At 36.4% G+C, this 13,260-nt stretch overlaps 1 protein-coding gene across 2 annotated transcripts in view; it reads left to right on the top strand.

The window, feature by feature from the left end:
- The window catches only part of Fur2 (furin-like protease 2), a 918,757-nt gene that overhangs the window by 630,141 nt on the left and 275,356 nt on the right, over positions 1-13,260 (top strand). For both annotated transcript variants that reach the window (XM_089595005.1, XM_089595006.1), the window contains exon 10: positions 9,987-10,449. In XM_089595005.1, coding sequence (XP_089451131.1) covers positions 9,987-10,449 — 463 coding nt within the window. The remainder of the gene's footprint in view (positions 1-9,986; positions 10,450-13,260) is intronic.

The raw sequence follows: 13,260 nt of genomic DNA, 5'->3' as shown, positions 1-13,260 counted from the left end.
AAGTTCAGAAAATATGGACATATTAGGGCACAGTCTTTGAGAACAAGACAAAGCGATAATTTATGGTAACCAGGTGGTACGCAGCAGCAACGAGGTGAGTGCCAACAACAACTATAATAGCAGTGGCTTAATCGTGGCAACTGAGGCCAAGACCGTGTAACTGGTAGATATTAATAATAACTTTCCAATTGAATTGCCAAACTATATTCTATAGTTCAACAATTCAATTGTGAGATTAATATAAATATCATAATCAGATTTATCAACACCCTTGTAAGTAACACGATCAATGCTGTGATATGTTTTCATTCCTTTTTTTTATATCATTCACACTTTTATTATCAAAAAAGTAAGTATATTCTTTATAAGAAGTCTACATAACGTTATAAATCAGAAATTTAATGAGTTTACCAGAAATATCGCAACAAACATTAGTTTTTTTTTTATTCACTTGGCACTTGCAATAATTAAATTTTTCTTCTTTAATATTTAATAATCATTTTGCAAATAATCTGTTGAAGGAGCGAATAATGGTACTAAATGTTAGAATACAAAACAACGACATACAATGATTTAGTATTTATTCCGTACTTTCTTGTGTAATCATGCGTCAATAAGTATTTTTTGAAAACTTGAAGAATCTTGCTTTAATTTTTTCTTAAAACAATTAATTTATTACCAGAAATAATTGTGACGTCGGTAAACTAAAATTACCAATAATTCTTTTTTCCCTGCTCGTTTCTTCGGAATTTTCCATGTCGACTTAAAAGTACTTTCGAACAGGGACCAACGTGCATTGGAAAAGAGATGAATCACGGGAAAACTCTATTCGTAGCTGCAGCACATCGACCAACTATGATTCATGCAAACGCACGTGGGCCTATGCTGATCGGAAACGAAAAGCAAATAAGAGAATAAAATACTTTTTAATTCAGAGAAGTTAAATAACTTTGAAAACCAATAGAGGCAAAAAGTCTAACTGGGAAAAGCTGAACTGGGGTGCAATACTAAATGTTGGCACAACTTGATGAGATGTTAAAAGTTAGAATAACGCAGAGTTAATGGATGTAGACAAATAATAATACATATTACATTAAACCTAGTGGAGCGACATTGTTAACTTTTCGCTTGTTTTTAATACATGAACTACCCTTTTACACCATAGAATTCGTTCGCAATAGCCTCATTTTTGTAATCCTGACAAATGTTGCTACTTTTTAGAATATAAAGGAAAGCGGAAAAGTTGAGCCAATAATTGACAATAGCTTCTTCCCTTCTTCCTGACTCGGACATGTCGAGAGAGAGTTTGTACGGCCGCTCCAATGTAAGTAACAGAATTACCGACATCCTTTTCGAAGAGTTAGCAAAAGGAAAATGAGAATTGATCCCACTACTAACATTTCGAAATATATTCGTAGCTAACAATAAATTAAAATGACCGATAAGCTTCGTTAAGTTAACGAACGATGGTTCACGACAAAACCTGATTAGTGTTTGGACTACAGCTACAGTTACTTCAGAAATAATTGGTTGGACCACTGTTAACAATTACTCTTTCTCGACTATCAACTTGTTTGATTAATGTATTTGCAACCTTAGCAACTATTATCGTTATTAATTATAAAAACTACTATCAATAAATCTGTTATTAGTATAGCAACACATTAAACGATTATCCAATCATCACTTAAGTGAAATATTGGGCGATTCTCACCGCTCTTGTTACAACAAAGTTGATTGAGTAAACGAACTATGCTTAGTCTAAGTAAAATTTTCTAATATGTTGTTCTAATATTATTATTAAGTAATATCGAAATTCTGTAAAATTTTGATGTAAAAGAGAAAAGAAGGGCACTGAGTGAATCACTTTCCCCTCTCTTGACGCATGTAGGAGAGCTAGCCGGATGTGGGAAGTGCCAATTTTCAGTGACTAAACAAGAGCAACTCCAGCCAATTAAATCTTTGGCTATTGTCTTTTCCCCCAAAATTTTCGCTGGCAAGTTTTCCTGCGTCGTTTTCCAGCCAGCGCGTGGTCGAGGTCCGCTTCTCCTTATAAAAAGAGTCCGAATGCACAGGAGGGACACAGTACAGTTCAAATTTTACCCTCAAACGGTCGACTGGGTAGTTTGAGTCTGCCTCTGCTACCATACGGTCATCCACGAGTGTGGTTTAACCTTTTACATCAAACACCTCGTGCTGGTTCTTCGCGTATAAAATTCTGTTAAAAGTTAAAGTAAAGTGTTTAAAAACAAAAGTGAGTTACACAAAAGCAAGTAATTGGTAAACTTTGTCTTTTTTTACTCTTCTTTCCAATTTACGTAAACTCTAGGACAATCACATTTACTCCGAATGGTATTAGTGGCACCTAGACGGGTCGCAAATTTGAACCATTTTGCTCCTTTTGCGTAACCTCTAGAGCGTAACTACCTTTACTCGCTACGGTATTGGTAAACTCTAGATCGCGGATGGAATACTGTTTTGACAGGTCGTGTCAGCTATTCTTGACGAATCGGAAGTGCGCCACGAACGGCGCACAAAAAATCTTGACCCGAACAATTCCGCAGCCAATCTCTGCAACATGGAGATATAGCAATGTTGGAACTCCCGATCACCATTAAGCTCTTTCCAAGCGAGGAAAAACGCTGACCCAAGATTAACGAAGCCCTCTCCGCAGAAAATATTCCGCTTCACTGCGTGATCACCACCTCTCAGGGAGCTTGCGTGAATCCTGAGAGCGTCGATAGTTTCCAATGAATCGTACACGACCTTGACGAGAAAAAGGTCGAGATCACGACACACCAGCTTCACGAGGACCGTGAAATGGCAGTCGTCATCCGTGAAGTCAATATTGGCTACACAGAAACAGAGATTTTAGACATAATCCAGGAAAAAGTACTCTCCGTCAGTCGTATCTATTGCATGACCAAAGGTGATCGAATCTAGTTCCTGGTCACCGTGTACCTTGACGCATCGAATGGCAAATCCTACGATATCTATAACCTCCAGTCCCTCAGTGGCACATCGGTCGGAATAGAACAGAAGCGTTAGTCGAGCAACATTTCCCAATGCCATCGTTGACAACAGAAAGACACTCTACAAACCAAACTACACAGTACATAGACGTAACAAATGCGGAAAATTCCATGGTGGAGTGGCTATTCTTGTTCACAAGGGCATCCACCATCGAGTCATAAGTACCACTTCATCCGCCTCTATTAGAATCATCTCCCTCTACTCTCCTCCCAAGGACGATACAAACCTTCAATTCATAACCTAGATGTTTGACTCCATCATTCCTACGATTATGGCTGGCGACTGAAGCGCTAAGAACACATCGTGGTAATGTAAGCACAAAAATCCTAAGGGTCGCTCTCTTCTCGAACACTTGCTTAACCTCAACATCAACATTGAGGTTCCGAGTAAACCAACTCTATATCCTAGCTCTCCAGACCAAGACCCTGACATTTTAGACATGTTCCTAATGGAAAACTTGACCATCCCTACTAAACCACAAACCTCCCTAGACTTCCCTTGCAACCATAACCCTGTCTACCTAGAAATCCCTAGGTACCTCCTCACCATACCCGATACCACCAGCCGCATCGACTGAGTCCACCTTGCGTATAACCTCGAATCCTCTCTATTAAAATGTCGTCCCATTAGGTCCCAAACGGAACTCGACATAGCAGTTGACGAATTTACAGACGAACTTAACGAGCGACCACAGGAAGCGACCACAACAACTACAGCTTCCCAACACACACTTCAACTCCCCCGTAACCTTTTGCGTCAAATCAAGGAGAAGGAAAGAGTCTGAAAACTCTGGCAAAAACGGAGAACCCCTGAACTGAAAGTTCACCTTAACTCTTGGAGGAAAGTCAAATACCCAGTTTTCCAGTTCCGCAACAAGAAATTTAACAAATCATACCCGAAGCAGAGTCCCACCGAAGAAATGCTTGGAAGATCATTAAAAAACTTTGCAACAAGCGGCCTTCCTTCTCCTTCTTCAACAAGGAAACAACTTCTACTCGTTGGATTTGAATAAAGCAGAGAACTTTGCAGATTCGCTGAAAAATCAATTCTCCCCCAACCTTAGCGCTTAAGAACTAGCGCAGGAACATGCAAGAATCAACCACATGGTGCAGCAACTGATTATTGACAACCCGGATTTCGAACACTGCACTCCCTTCGAAATCAGAGGTATTATCCGCTTCCTAAAAACTCGGAAAGCCCCTGGTGGAGACGGTATTTTTAACAGTGTTCTGAAAATTCTCTCTCAAAAATTCATCACGGCAATCTGCAACAACATCAACGCTGCGCTCCGGGATGCGCCTTTGTTATTTCCCAAGTGCGTAGAAAAAGGCTACGGTCATCTGCCTTCCGAGCCGGGAAAACCCCTCAGCAACCCCGCAAGAACTTCACCGCGATAGCTTTTCTAGATGTACTGCAGGCCTTTGATGGAGTTCGGCACGAGGGCCTCCTGTGCAATCTTATTCAGTTAGGTTTTCCGCACTTTCTCATCGGCACCGTCAAATCTTACCTCTCAGACAGATTTATCCGCGTTAAAGTAGGCGACTCCCTCTCTGACCCCCACCCAATAACCTCCGGAGTTCCCCAAGGCTCCAAACTCTCATTCACCCTTTTCAACATTTTTTACCATGACCTGCCCCAGCGTAAAGACATCAACATGTACGTCTATGCAGACGATGTTACGATCAGCTGCACGTCAAAACAGCACTCTCGGTGCACCACTCTTCTAAACGAGCAAATTGTCACTCTCCATAACTGGTATAGTTCTTAGAAACTGGTCGTAAATAAGGCAAAGACTGTAGCTATGTTAGTCTCCTGGAAAAATCTAAGAAATAAGCTACAGAAGATAAAGGCCAATGAAGTAGAAATCGACTGGAACTATACCGCCAAGTACTTATACGCCAAGTACTTGGCGTCACGCTAGACGCAACTATGTTCGTCACATCAACAGCACTCGTGGCAAGGCATACTGAACTTTCGTGCAACTAAAACCCTTCTTTAATAACAAAGCAGTCTCTCAGAAGACCAAGATGCGCACCTTCACCGCCATCATCAAGAGCATTGGCACCTACGCGATACCAAGGTGGGGGTGCTGCAAAGAGAAACCGACTAAAGGGCATCCAAAGCCCTTTCATAAAGATTCTGAGGTTGGTCTTGGGTATTCCGTAGTATATCAGAAATACTCAGATTATTCGGCAGTTCATGATCGTCCCTTTAATTAAAGCAGCCACTGTACTCGCGTCAAAAATCCGTGCCTCCATTACGGACCACCCAAACCCCACCATCACCGCACTTGCGAACCTCTAAACTGGGCGCTTCGACCTTAAACGACGTCCATGCACTCTCGCACAGAACCCTGAGGACCCCCAAAATAATCTAGGTCCTTAATCCGCCCTGCTTCCATCGGACGCATCTGCATAATCTCGCCGAAATAAACATGACTTTAATCCGTACGCTCTCTTCAGGAGCACCCTTCTATCCGCCGTATCCTTTACGGCTTCAACCATATACAACACTTACGCTAATCACAAGTACGCTCCAAAATACGTAACACCCAGCTGACTCATACATCTACACACACAAACATAATACAGGATTCTTCTTAGATTTTAGCTACTGTTTTAGTTAATTAGAATATTTGTACTCCTTGCGATTCTACTTCATCTATTTTGTATAAGATTGTTACTCTCATACTTACTCGTGAGCTACATTGTTTAATCTCTTTTTTATTTTGTTTGAGATAAATATATTTACTGTACTATTTTCTGAGGGCTAGACATGGTTTCAACCACAAGGCCTCAACAAAGTTACAATACAATACATACAATAACACCAAATTTAAGCTTCTCTAACTCTATTCCAGCGCAAGCCAAGATTCGAGCTTCGCCCAGATGCGTAAGTGCCTCTCCTCTTATCCCTTTGAGAGCGAGCTGGCCTCCGAAAATATCCGTTATTTTCCTTCTTTCTTCTTCTCATATGCTCTTTTGTCTTCTAGGGGAGTGGTCCTTACGGACCTGTCCCTTTAATTGGTAGGCACATCGGGTAAATTCGACACTACCACTGGATTAGCTGGAGAATCTATGAAGATTTTTCCCTCCCCGCTCTTTAAAAAAAAAAAAATCATTAAAACTAGAATCCGACACCTAAATCTGAAATTCACTCAACTATGATGATAAAGCAATGGTTTGGCACTTCAGATTAGGACAGGCATCCTCAAAAAATTTTTGGAAAAGATTTCCTGTGCATTAAGATTTACAAGATGCAAAATTCAATGAGTCAAGTATAAAATGTGAAGTTTGCATTGTCTTAAAGTTCGATAAACTATCTTTCAAACAAATTAGATACAGAACAGTTAGACCACTCAAAATAGTTCATGCAGGCATGATGGGCCCCATAAGTCCATCAAGCTATGCCAAGGGGTTTAAACTTATCTCAGTATTCTTATATTATTTATGGTTTGTCACGTATAGGCATTGCTTATCCAATGAAAAGTAAAACTATAACGGTTTACTGTTTTAAGTCTTTTGTAAAAATTATTTGAAGTATGTAAAAATTATTTGAAAGTATTCTGTTTGAAAAGTGATTAGAGCACAGAATTTACAAGAGGATCTACGCTATAAGTGTAAGAAAAATTAGGAGCAGAAGACTAGTTAAGTAATTCCAATACACCAGAGCACAATGGCGATAGCCAAAAGATGATATCAGAGTATTGAAAAAACATAACCTCTACTTTGTTTAAAATTAAACCAATGTTAGGATTGAACGCTTTGGCTACCTAGCCTATATATGAGTTCAAGGAAGAACTAGACCTAAGTTTAACCTATTATAAAAACGCGTTATATTAGTAGTATACAGGTTGACAGGGTGTCTATAACTTAACTAGACAAGAAAAAGTCTGACGAAAGTAGTGATGTACAATTTAACCAGAAGATAGTCTGGAAAGATGGATACAATATAGCTAGTAAAAAGGATTTGGAAATTTATTAAATGAAACCAACTACAAATAATGGTTTGTAAAGTAAAAAAAAAGTGACTAATAAATTTTAGAGACGGAGGAAGAAAAACGCAAAAAGGTCGACCAAAGATGTTTGATACAAACTAACGAAAAAATAGAGATACTGACTAGATAGACGACATTCCACTATAAATTAAAAACAAAACCGTACTTTGAACAGGAATACATGGGAAAGGACAGTGAAATCTGAGACAGATTCTATAAAAAAGAATAATACGTGGAATATAGTTGATGGACAAAAAGCTAGAGAAAAAGATAGACTAAATGTGATTGATTTTATATGGCTGTTAAAAAGGAAGATAAAACCAGAAGAAAATATCAAACAGAAAGTTAAATTAGTTTGAGGCTTGTACAATAGAAATAAATATTAACAAAGTGAGACATGCTTGCCTTTCTCGTCCATGCAGATTATCAAATTTGCAAGTGCCATCATAAAAAAGTTTGATTTAGAGGCATGCCAGCTAGAAGTAAAAATAGCTATTTGGAATGAAACGATAGATTATGAGATTTACATGGAAATATCTGAAGGGTACGAAGTTACTGCAGAAACCAAGTTAGAAAAAGTATGCAAGATTCAACAAACGTTGGACGGCCTAAGATAAGTCCAAAAAGAAGGAATAAGAAAATTAGACAAGTAGTTCACTTACTTAGAGAGAGGAGGACAGGCTTCTAATGCTCCTAATATATGTGGATGACATTTTAATTAATAGTAACAATATTTGGAAGCTACAAGAAGCAAAGAACAAATTAGTCCACGATTGACATAACTGACATGAGATAGCCAAAAACATACTTAGGAATGAGTATGAAGCGAGGTAGGTGCAATCACACTACAGTTGTCACTTTAGAAGAGTGAACTGATAAAATGTTGAAGTGCTTCGACTATAGTGAGATGCATCCCTTGATAACACCCATAGTCACCAATCAAGTGGTAAATAAAGAAAAGAGGGTTAGAGAAGAGCTAGAAAATAAATTAGGAATTCAAATAGATAGTAAACGAGAATTGGATAGTGTAAAACAAAAGAAACCGTAGAGAGAATTAGTGTGATCTCTTTTATTGTCAGCAAACACGGCTCGCCCAAATATAGCATACGCTGTAAATGTCTTAAGTAGACGTCAAGTCAGTCTCACCGAGAATGAGTGGAAAATGATAAAATGAGTCTGAAGGTATCTAAAGCACTGAAGAGAATTAAGAATCGAGTATGAAGAAAAGCTAGATGACCTGCCAGGCTTTCCAGAGGCCAGCTTTGCAGACTGCAAGGACTAACTGACGACGAGCAGCTTTGTAATCAAACTGTTTAGTAACTTAGTGGCTTGAGGACCAGAAAACAATTATATGTAGCTAGGTTCACCTGTCAAGCTAAGTACGTGGCTATAAGTGACGTATGTCAAGAGATGGTATTTCTTCAGAACTCACTGTCACTAGTTATGACCAACTCAGTTCTGCTTATGACATCATGGTACGATAATAAAACAGCTAAAGCTAGTAGTCAAGTTAGTAATAGTAACAAGTTATAAAAAGGCATAGAAAAGATATACAGGACATTATGTTAAAGTGTGTGTAGCTAGAAATCTAATAAGTTAGATGAATGGATTCCCAAGATCAGGTTGCTGATATTATGACAAGGCCTCTATAAGACTTAATATGATTGTAAATAATTTTTATTCTGTTTTCAAAAAGAAATTGTTAGAGATGCTGATTTGGGCATGCTATAAAGAGAGAGAATGCTAAGTTGGACTTGGTGTGCCAGTTCGTCAGCGCTCAATAATACAGTGGCATCTACTTGGATGCACATGACCAGCAGAGAAAAAAAGCGTAACGGCGTGATTGCGCTGTTTGCTTTTTCTTCTACTTCTGTTCTGTCTCTCGGCCTATTCGATTGTATGTTCAACTTCTTTATTAGAATCTGCACATGTACACGCACGTCTGCGTTTCTTGACGAATTGATTTTGTTTCGTTCTTAGGATCACGTTATCACATAGGAAGTCTGGATGCTATGTTACTGTGAAAGCAAATTAAAATGATGGTTATTTTTTAAGTACTTTTTTTAGTGATAATATATAAGACTTACACGGTCTCTTTTTGCTTTGAGTTTAAATGATCATAGTTTATTTTTGATGGTTTACTCTAAATGTGACTCCACATTAACGCAAGACCTTTAAATTTTAAAAAATAATCTTGATATATTAAGTTAAAATAGAAGATTGTAAAACGGAAGATTGTAAAGCTGTGAGGTTCTTAAATTTGCTTGGCTTACTGAATTTCTAATGTTACCTTACCTATGTAATTTTGCAAATGAGTACTAAATATGCAGTCTGCGCGGCAGCCAAGATACAATAATACTAGCTGTTGCTTAATATAGGCATTTCTATTTAATACAAGCATTATGTTAATGCAAAGAGCTCGATTTTCTTTCAAAACATTTTTTACCTAGACACATAAGAGACAGAGATAAATCTATTTTTAATATTTCTATAAAATTAAATAAAATATAATCTACTGCACAAGTGTGTAAGTGACGAAGTGTTTTACAATTGTAGTAAACAACAGCTATGATTAATATGAGTCTTTCTGCTACAACAGTCTGCTAGGTCAATGGTCTGTTAATGGTTTACTAAATTAGTTTATAATAGTGAATAATAAACTCTCGTCATGCCAGTGCCTCTTGTGATCAATTTAACTGCTAGAAAGGGTCCTTAAATACATTTATACTTAAATAGAAAAGATCGAAAGATAGATAAAGATATTAAAAAATATAAACGCCCATGTAGTATATTTACATTAGTTTATATCGGTTTGATTTAAGAGTGGTGTCATGTACATAGTTGATAAATAATTTTTATTGTGTCAAAAATACTTAGTTTTCTACTTCTAGTAATAATAAAATGAAATTGTTTCAATGACATCTTCATGTATTAAATTCATTTTCTTCTACTGCAGGAATATTAAAGAAGTGGCAGCTCATTTTTTACGGAACGGCATCCAACCCAATCAGAATTAAAAGCCGTCAAAATAAACCAGTTTATTCAGCTCCTGACGCTAACTTTAATTTGGAGCGTTATTCATTGTTTCAAGAGCGGGAGCAGCAGAGTCATACAATAGCTGCACCGGTGTTTGACCATCTAAATCCTGAGTTTTTTTCTTCTCGGCTTCATAGTTACCAAGGTCCCTACACCGTAGCAGCATCTCAACTTGAGGCATCAATGGCGTCCTTCGATTCTTCAGAATCTATAATGACTAATCATTTGCCCATAAAAGAAGCGGTTGAAGCGCAAGAAATAAAATTTTCTACTTTGAGTAAGCCAAGACTCTCTTCTAATTGTGATCCTCAGTGTGATAGTCAGGGTTGTTATGGAAGAGAGCCAACACAGTGCGTCTCTTGCATTAAGTTTCGTCTTGACAAGTAAGTTACATTTTTTTAATTTCAGAGCAAAAACCGCGTATTTATATAATCCTACTCTATGTTGACTGTAATGCTACACAAATATTAGGATATTTTGAATAACATTTAGCCATCAAATTTACTTCACACAGTCTAAGCTTGAGCTTAAGTATGTATATATTCTATCACTGATATGTGTGGCCTTCATTTCTATTTTTACTACAAAAACTATTCTAACTACTGCTTGAAACGACAATTGCACTATTTTAAATAGAATTGTAGTGCCCAATATTTTTAACAGTAGAGTAAGAAAAAATTTTTAATGTAAACATCAATATCTATCAAACTACTTAATCTTAAATTGTAAAGTTAGTCAGTTAAAAGAGTTCACAAATTTTAATTTTTACTGAAACTAGCGTCAACAGTCAATAAAATTGTATGAAAATTTTACTTTGTAGTTTACCTTCCTAATTTAGCTGTAAATTCAAATATTGAAAATAAAAAAAGTTCTGACTTGCTTTGTCCTACCTGCGAATTTAAATTTGCAAATGTATGTTACCGTAAATTCGCAAAAAATAACAACTCTTTAAGGTACATAACATTTAATTCTCAATTGTCTAAGGTCACGTATTTAATTATTAAAAGATCACTTTGTAAGCGATGTACCATTAGTTTTTACTTATTTTTCTCATTTCTTAAGGACCCAAATCCATCAGATTCATGTCATATACCTTAAATCGAAGATAATTATAAAAAAAACTTATCTACTCACGGTAGAGTCACAAAAAATTAGAAAGTAACATTTATCACGTAGTTTGGAAATAATCCTGTATAGTTAAAGAATACCACTTTAAATAACTTTTTAAGCTCTCTTATACTTGCCAAAAAGATGTTAGTTATCTTTTAAAGGCAATCAGCAGTGCATATTAATGGTGTAAAAGTTATGTAGCCCACCAGCGCTTAACGTAACTAAAAGTTGTGTGATCGTATTTTTAGATTTTTTGACGTGATATAAAAACTATAGGAATGTAGACCAGATGCCTTAACTTCTGAAGTACAACATCTCAGCGGTGTAGGGGAAAGTTATTGGTAGCTGAGTGGGAAAGCGCTTGTTACAATTTTGCTGATTTTTCCTTTAAATCTTGGCTGCGTACTTTCTTTCATTTCTTTTTTTTGGCAAGCCAAATAGATTTACTAATTTCATAAGCGATTTCTACTTATTCGTAATAAATAAATTCATGTACATTTAGATAATAACTTGATAAGCTGAATACATTGACTAATTTAATAATTTATACTTGTTTCTATATATCTCTCTATATTATATAGTGATTTGTGTGGGGCATTCCACATATCTCCTCACAGCCCCTCCACATCCCCTCCACAGATCACCACAAACCTTCCATGTATACCCCACAAATAAGCTAAAAATTCGACAGTTTTTACCTTCAAATCAATATTTTCCCTTTTTTCTGAAACCCCCCATAGTTCTCCCGCAGCCCCCTGCACATTTTTTCTTGTCCCCCCATAGACCCCTCACACCATTTTTTTGTTCCCCCACAGCCCCTTCACACTCATTTTCTTGTCTTCCAAAGCCTTTCCATACCAATTTTCTTGTCCCCTTACAACTTCTTCTATCAAGTATGAATTCCCCCTATTAACAATAAAAATTAATTTTACTTAGTTTAAAAAAATTCATTGAAAAGTCTACAGTTCTCGGTGCATTCAACTTTTTTTGAGTTACTATTATTTTAAAACAATGCAACATTCATTATTTGTTATATGTACATGTATGACATGATACAACTAGATATCGGTAAATCTTTTACAAATAGAATGGATTTTGACCTTCACCTCTCTGATTCAGCTAAAAATTTTTTCCAGTTTCTAAATAAAAAAATAAGGGATACGTGTCCAAGAAATTTTTGTTCATCGCCTATTTTTAATTTTATAAGTTGTAACAAATTTTATAATAGTGGTTGGAGACTCATTTTAAACAATGTATAGCTCCGAATCCTTAAGAGCTACAAAATTTTCACCAATGGCACTTTCATAGCTAAAGGCTTGAACTTAAAGGAAGAAAATTAAAATAAAATTTTTAACAAATTAGTAATGTTATCAACAATTCAATCGTTTTAATCGATTTTCAACAATTTCCCCCAACATGAATCAAGTTTTTATTAGTACCATCGTATTCTGCGTCAAATTTTACGTAAAAATTATGTTTTAAAAAAATGAAGACTTTTAAATTGTTATTGTTTAAATATTAATTTATATAGCGTTTGATGGTAAGAAAACTGTTTTTTGGGTATAAAATGATATCTGTACCTCGTACCAAAAAAGTTAAATGTAAAAGTTGTAGATAATTAAATGATCTACAACTTTTATATTCACCATTCGTCAGTATAACCTTAAGATTTTGTATTATCATGCAAAAAAGTGAGAAATTACCATTCTATAATTATTCAGAGTAATTTTTTACTTGTAAAACGGAGATAAGCAATATTAACTGAAGAAATTATATTTTATTGAATTAACAAAAATGTGTAATAAAAAAAGTAAACGTTATATTTGCTTCATATTTATTTATAGATGTGTTACGTACGATATGCTAGGCATATCATACTAACTCCCCCTGGTGACCACGAAGCTACCTTATCAAGAGGGTACCGACGGGAGGGGAACGAGGTAGTATAAGGCCCGGCAAGCTTCAAAATCGGGAGAACGAAGAGAAGACTCGGACAGACAGGAAGTAAGAAGAGAACACTCAGAGAGATCGGGCTATTAATCGGGAACACACACGCGTCTTTGCCTCATAAATAAGTATCTTAA

Source organism: Copidosoma floridanum, unplaced genomic scaffold (assembly GCF_036245765.1).
Source record: "Copidosoma floridanum isolate Cflo_tuat_1 unplaced genomic scaffold, Cflo_Japanese_pri ptg000022l, whole genome shotgun sequence".
Lineage (NCBI taxonomy): Eukaryota > Metazoa > Arthropoda > Insecta > Hymenoptera > Encyrtidae > Copidosoma > Copidosoma floridanum.
Note: the sequence above shows the minus strand (reverse complement) of the source record. Positions and strands in the feature narration are given on the sequence as shown.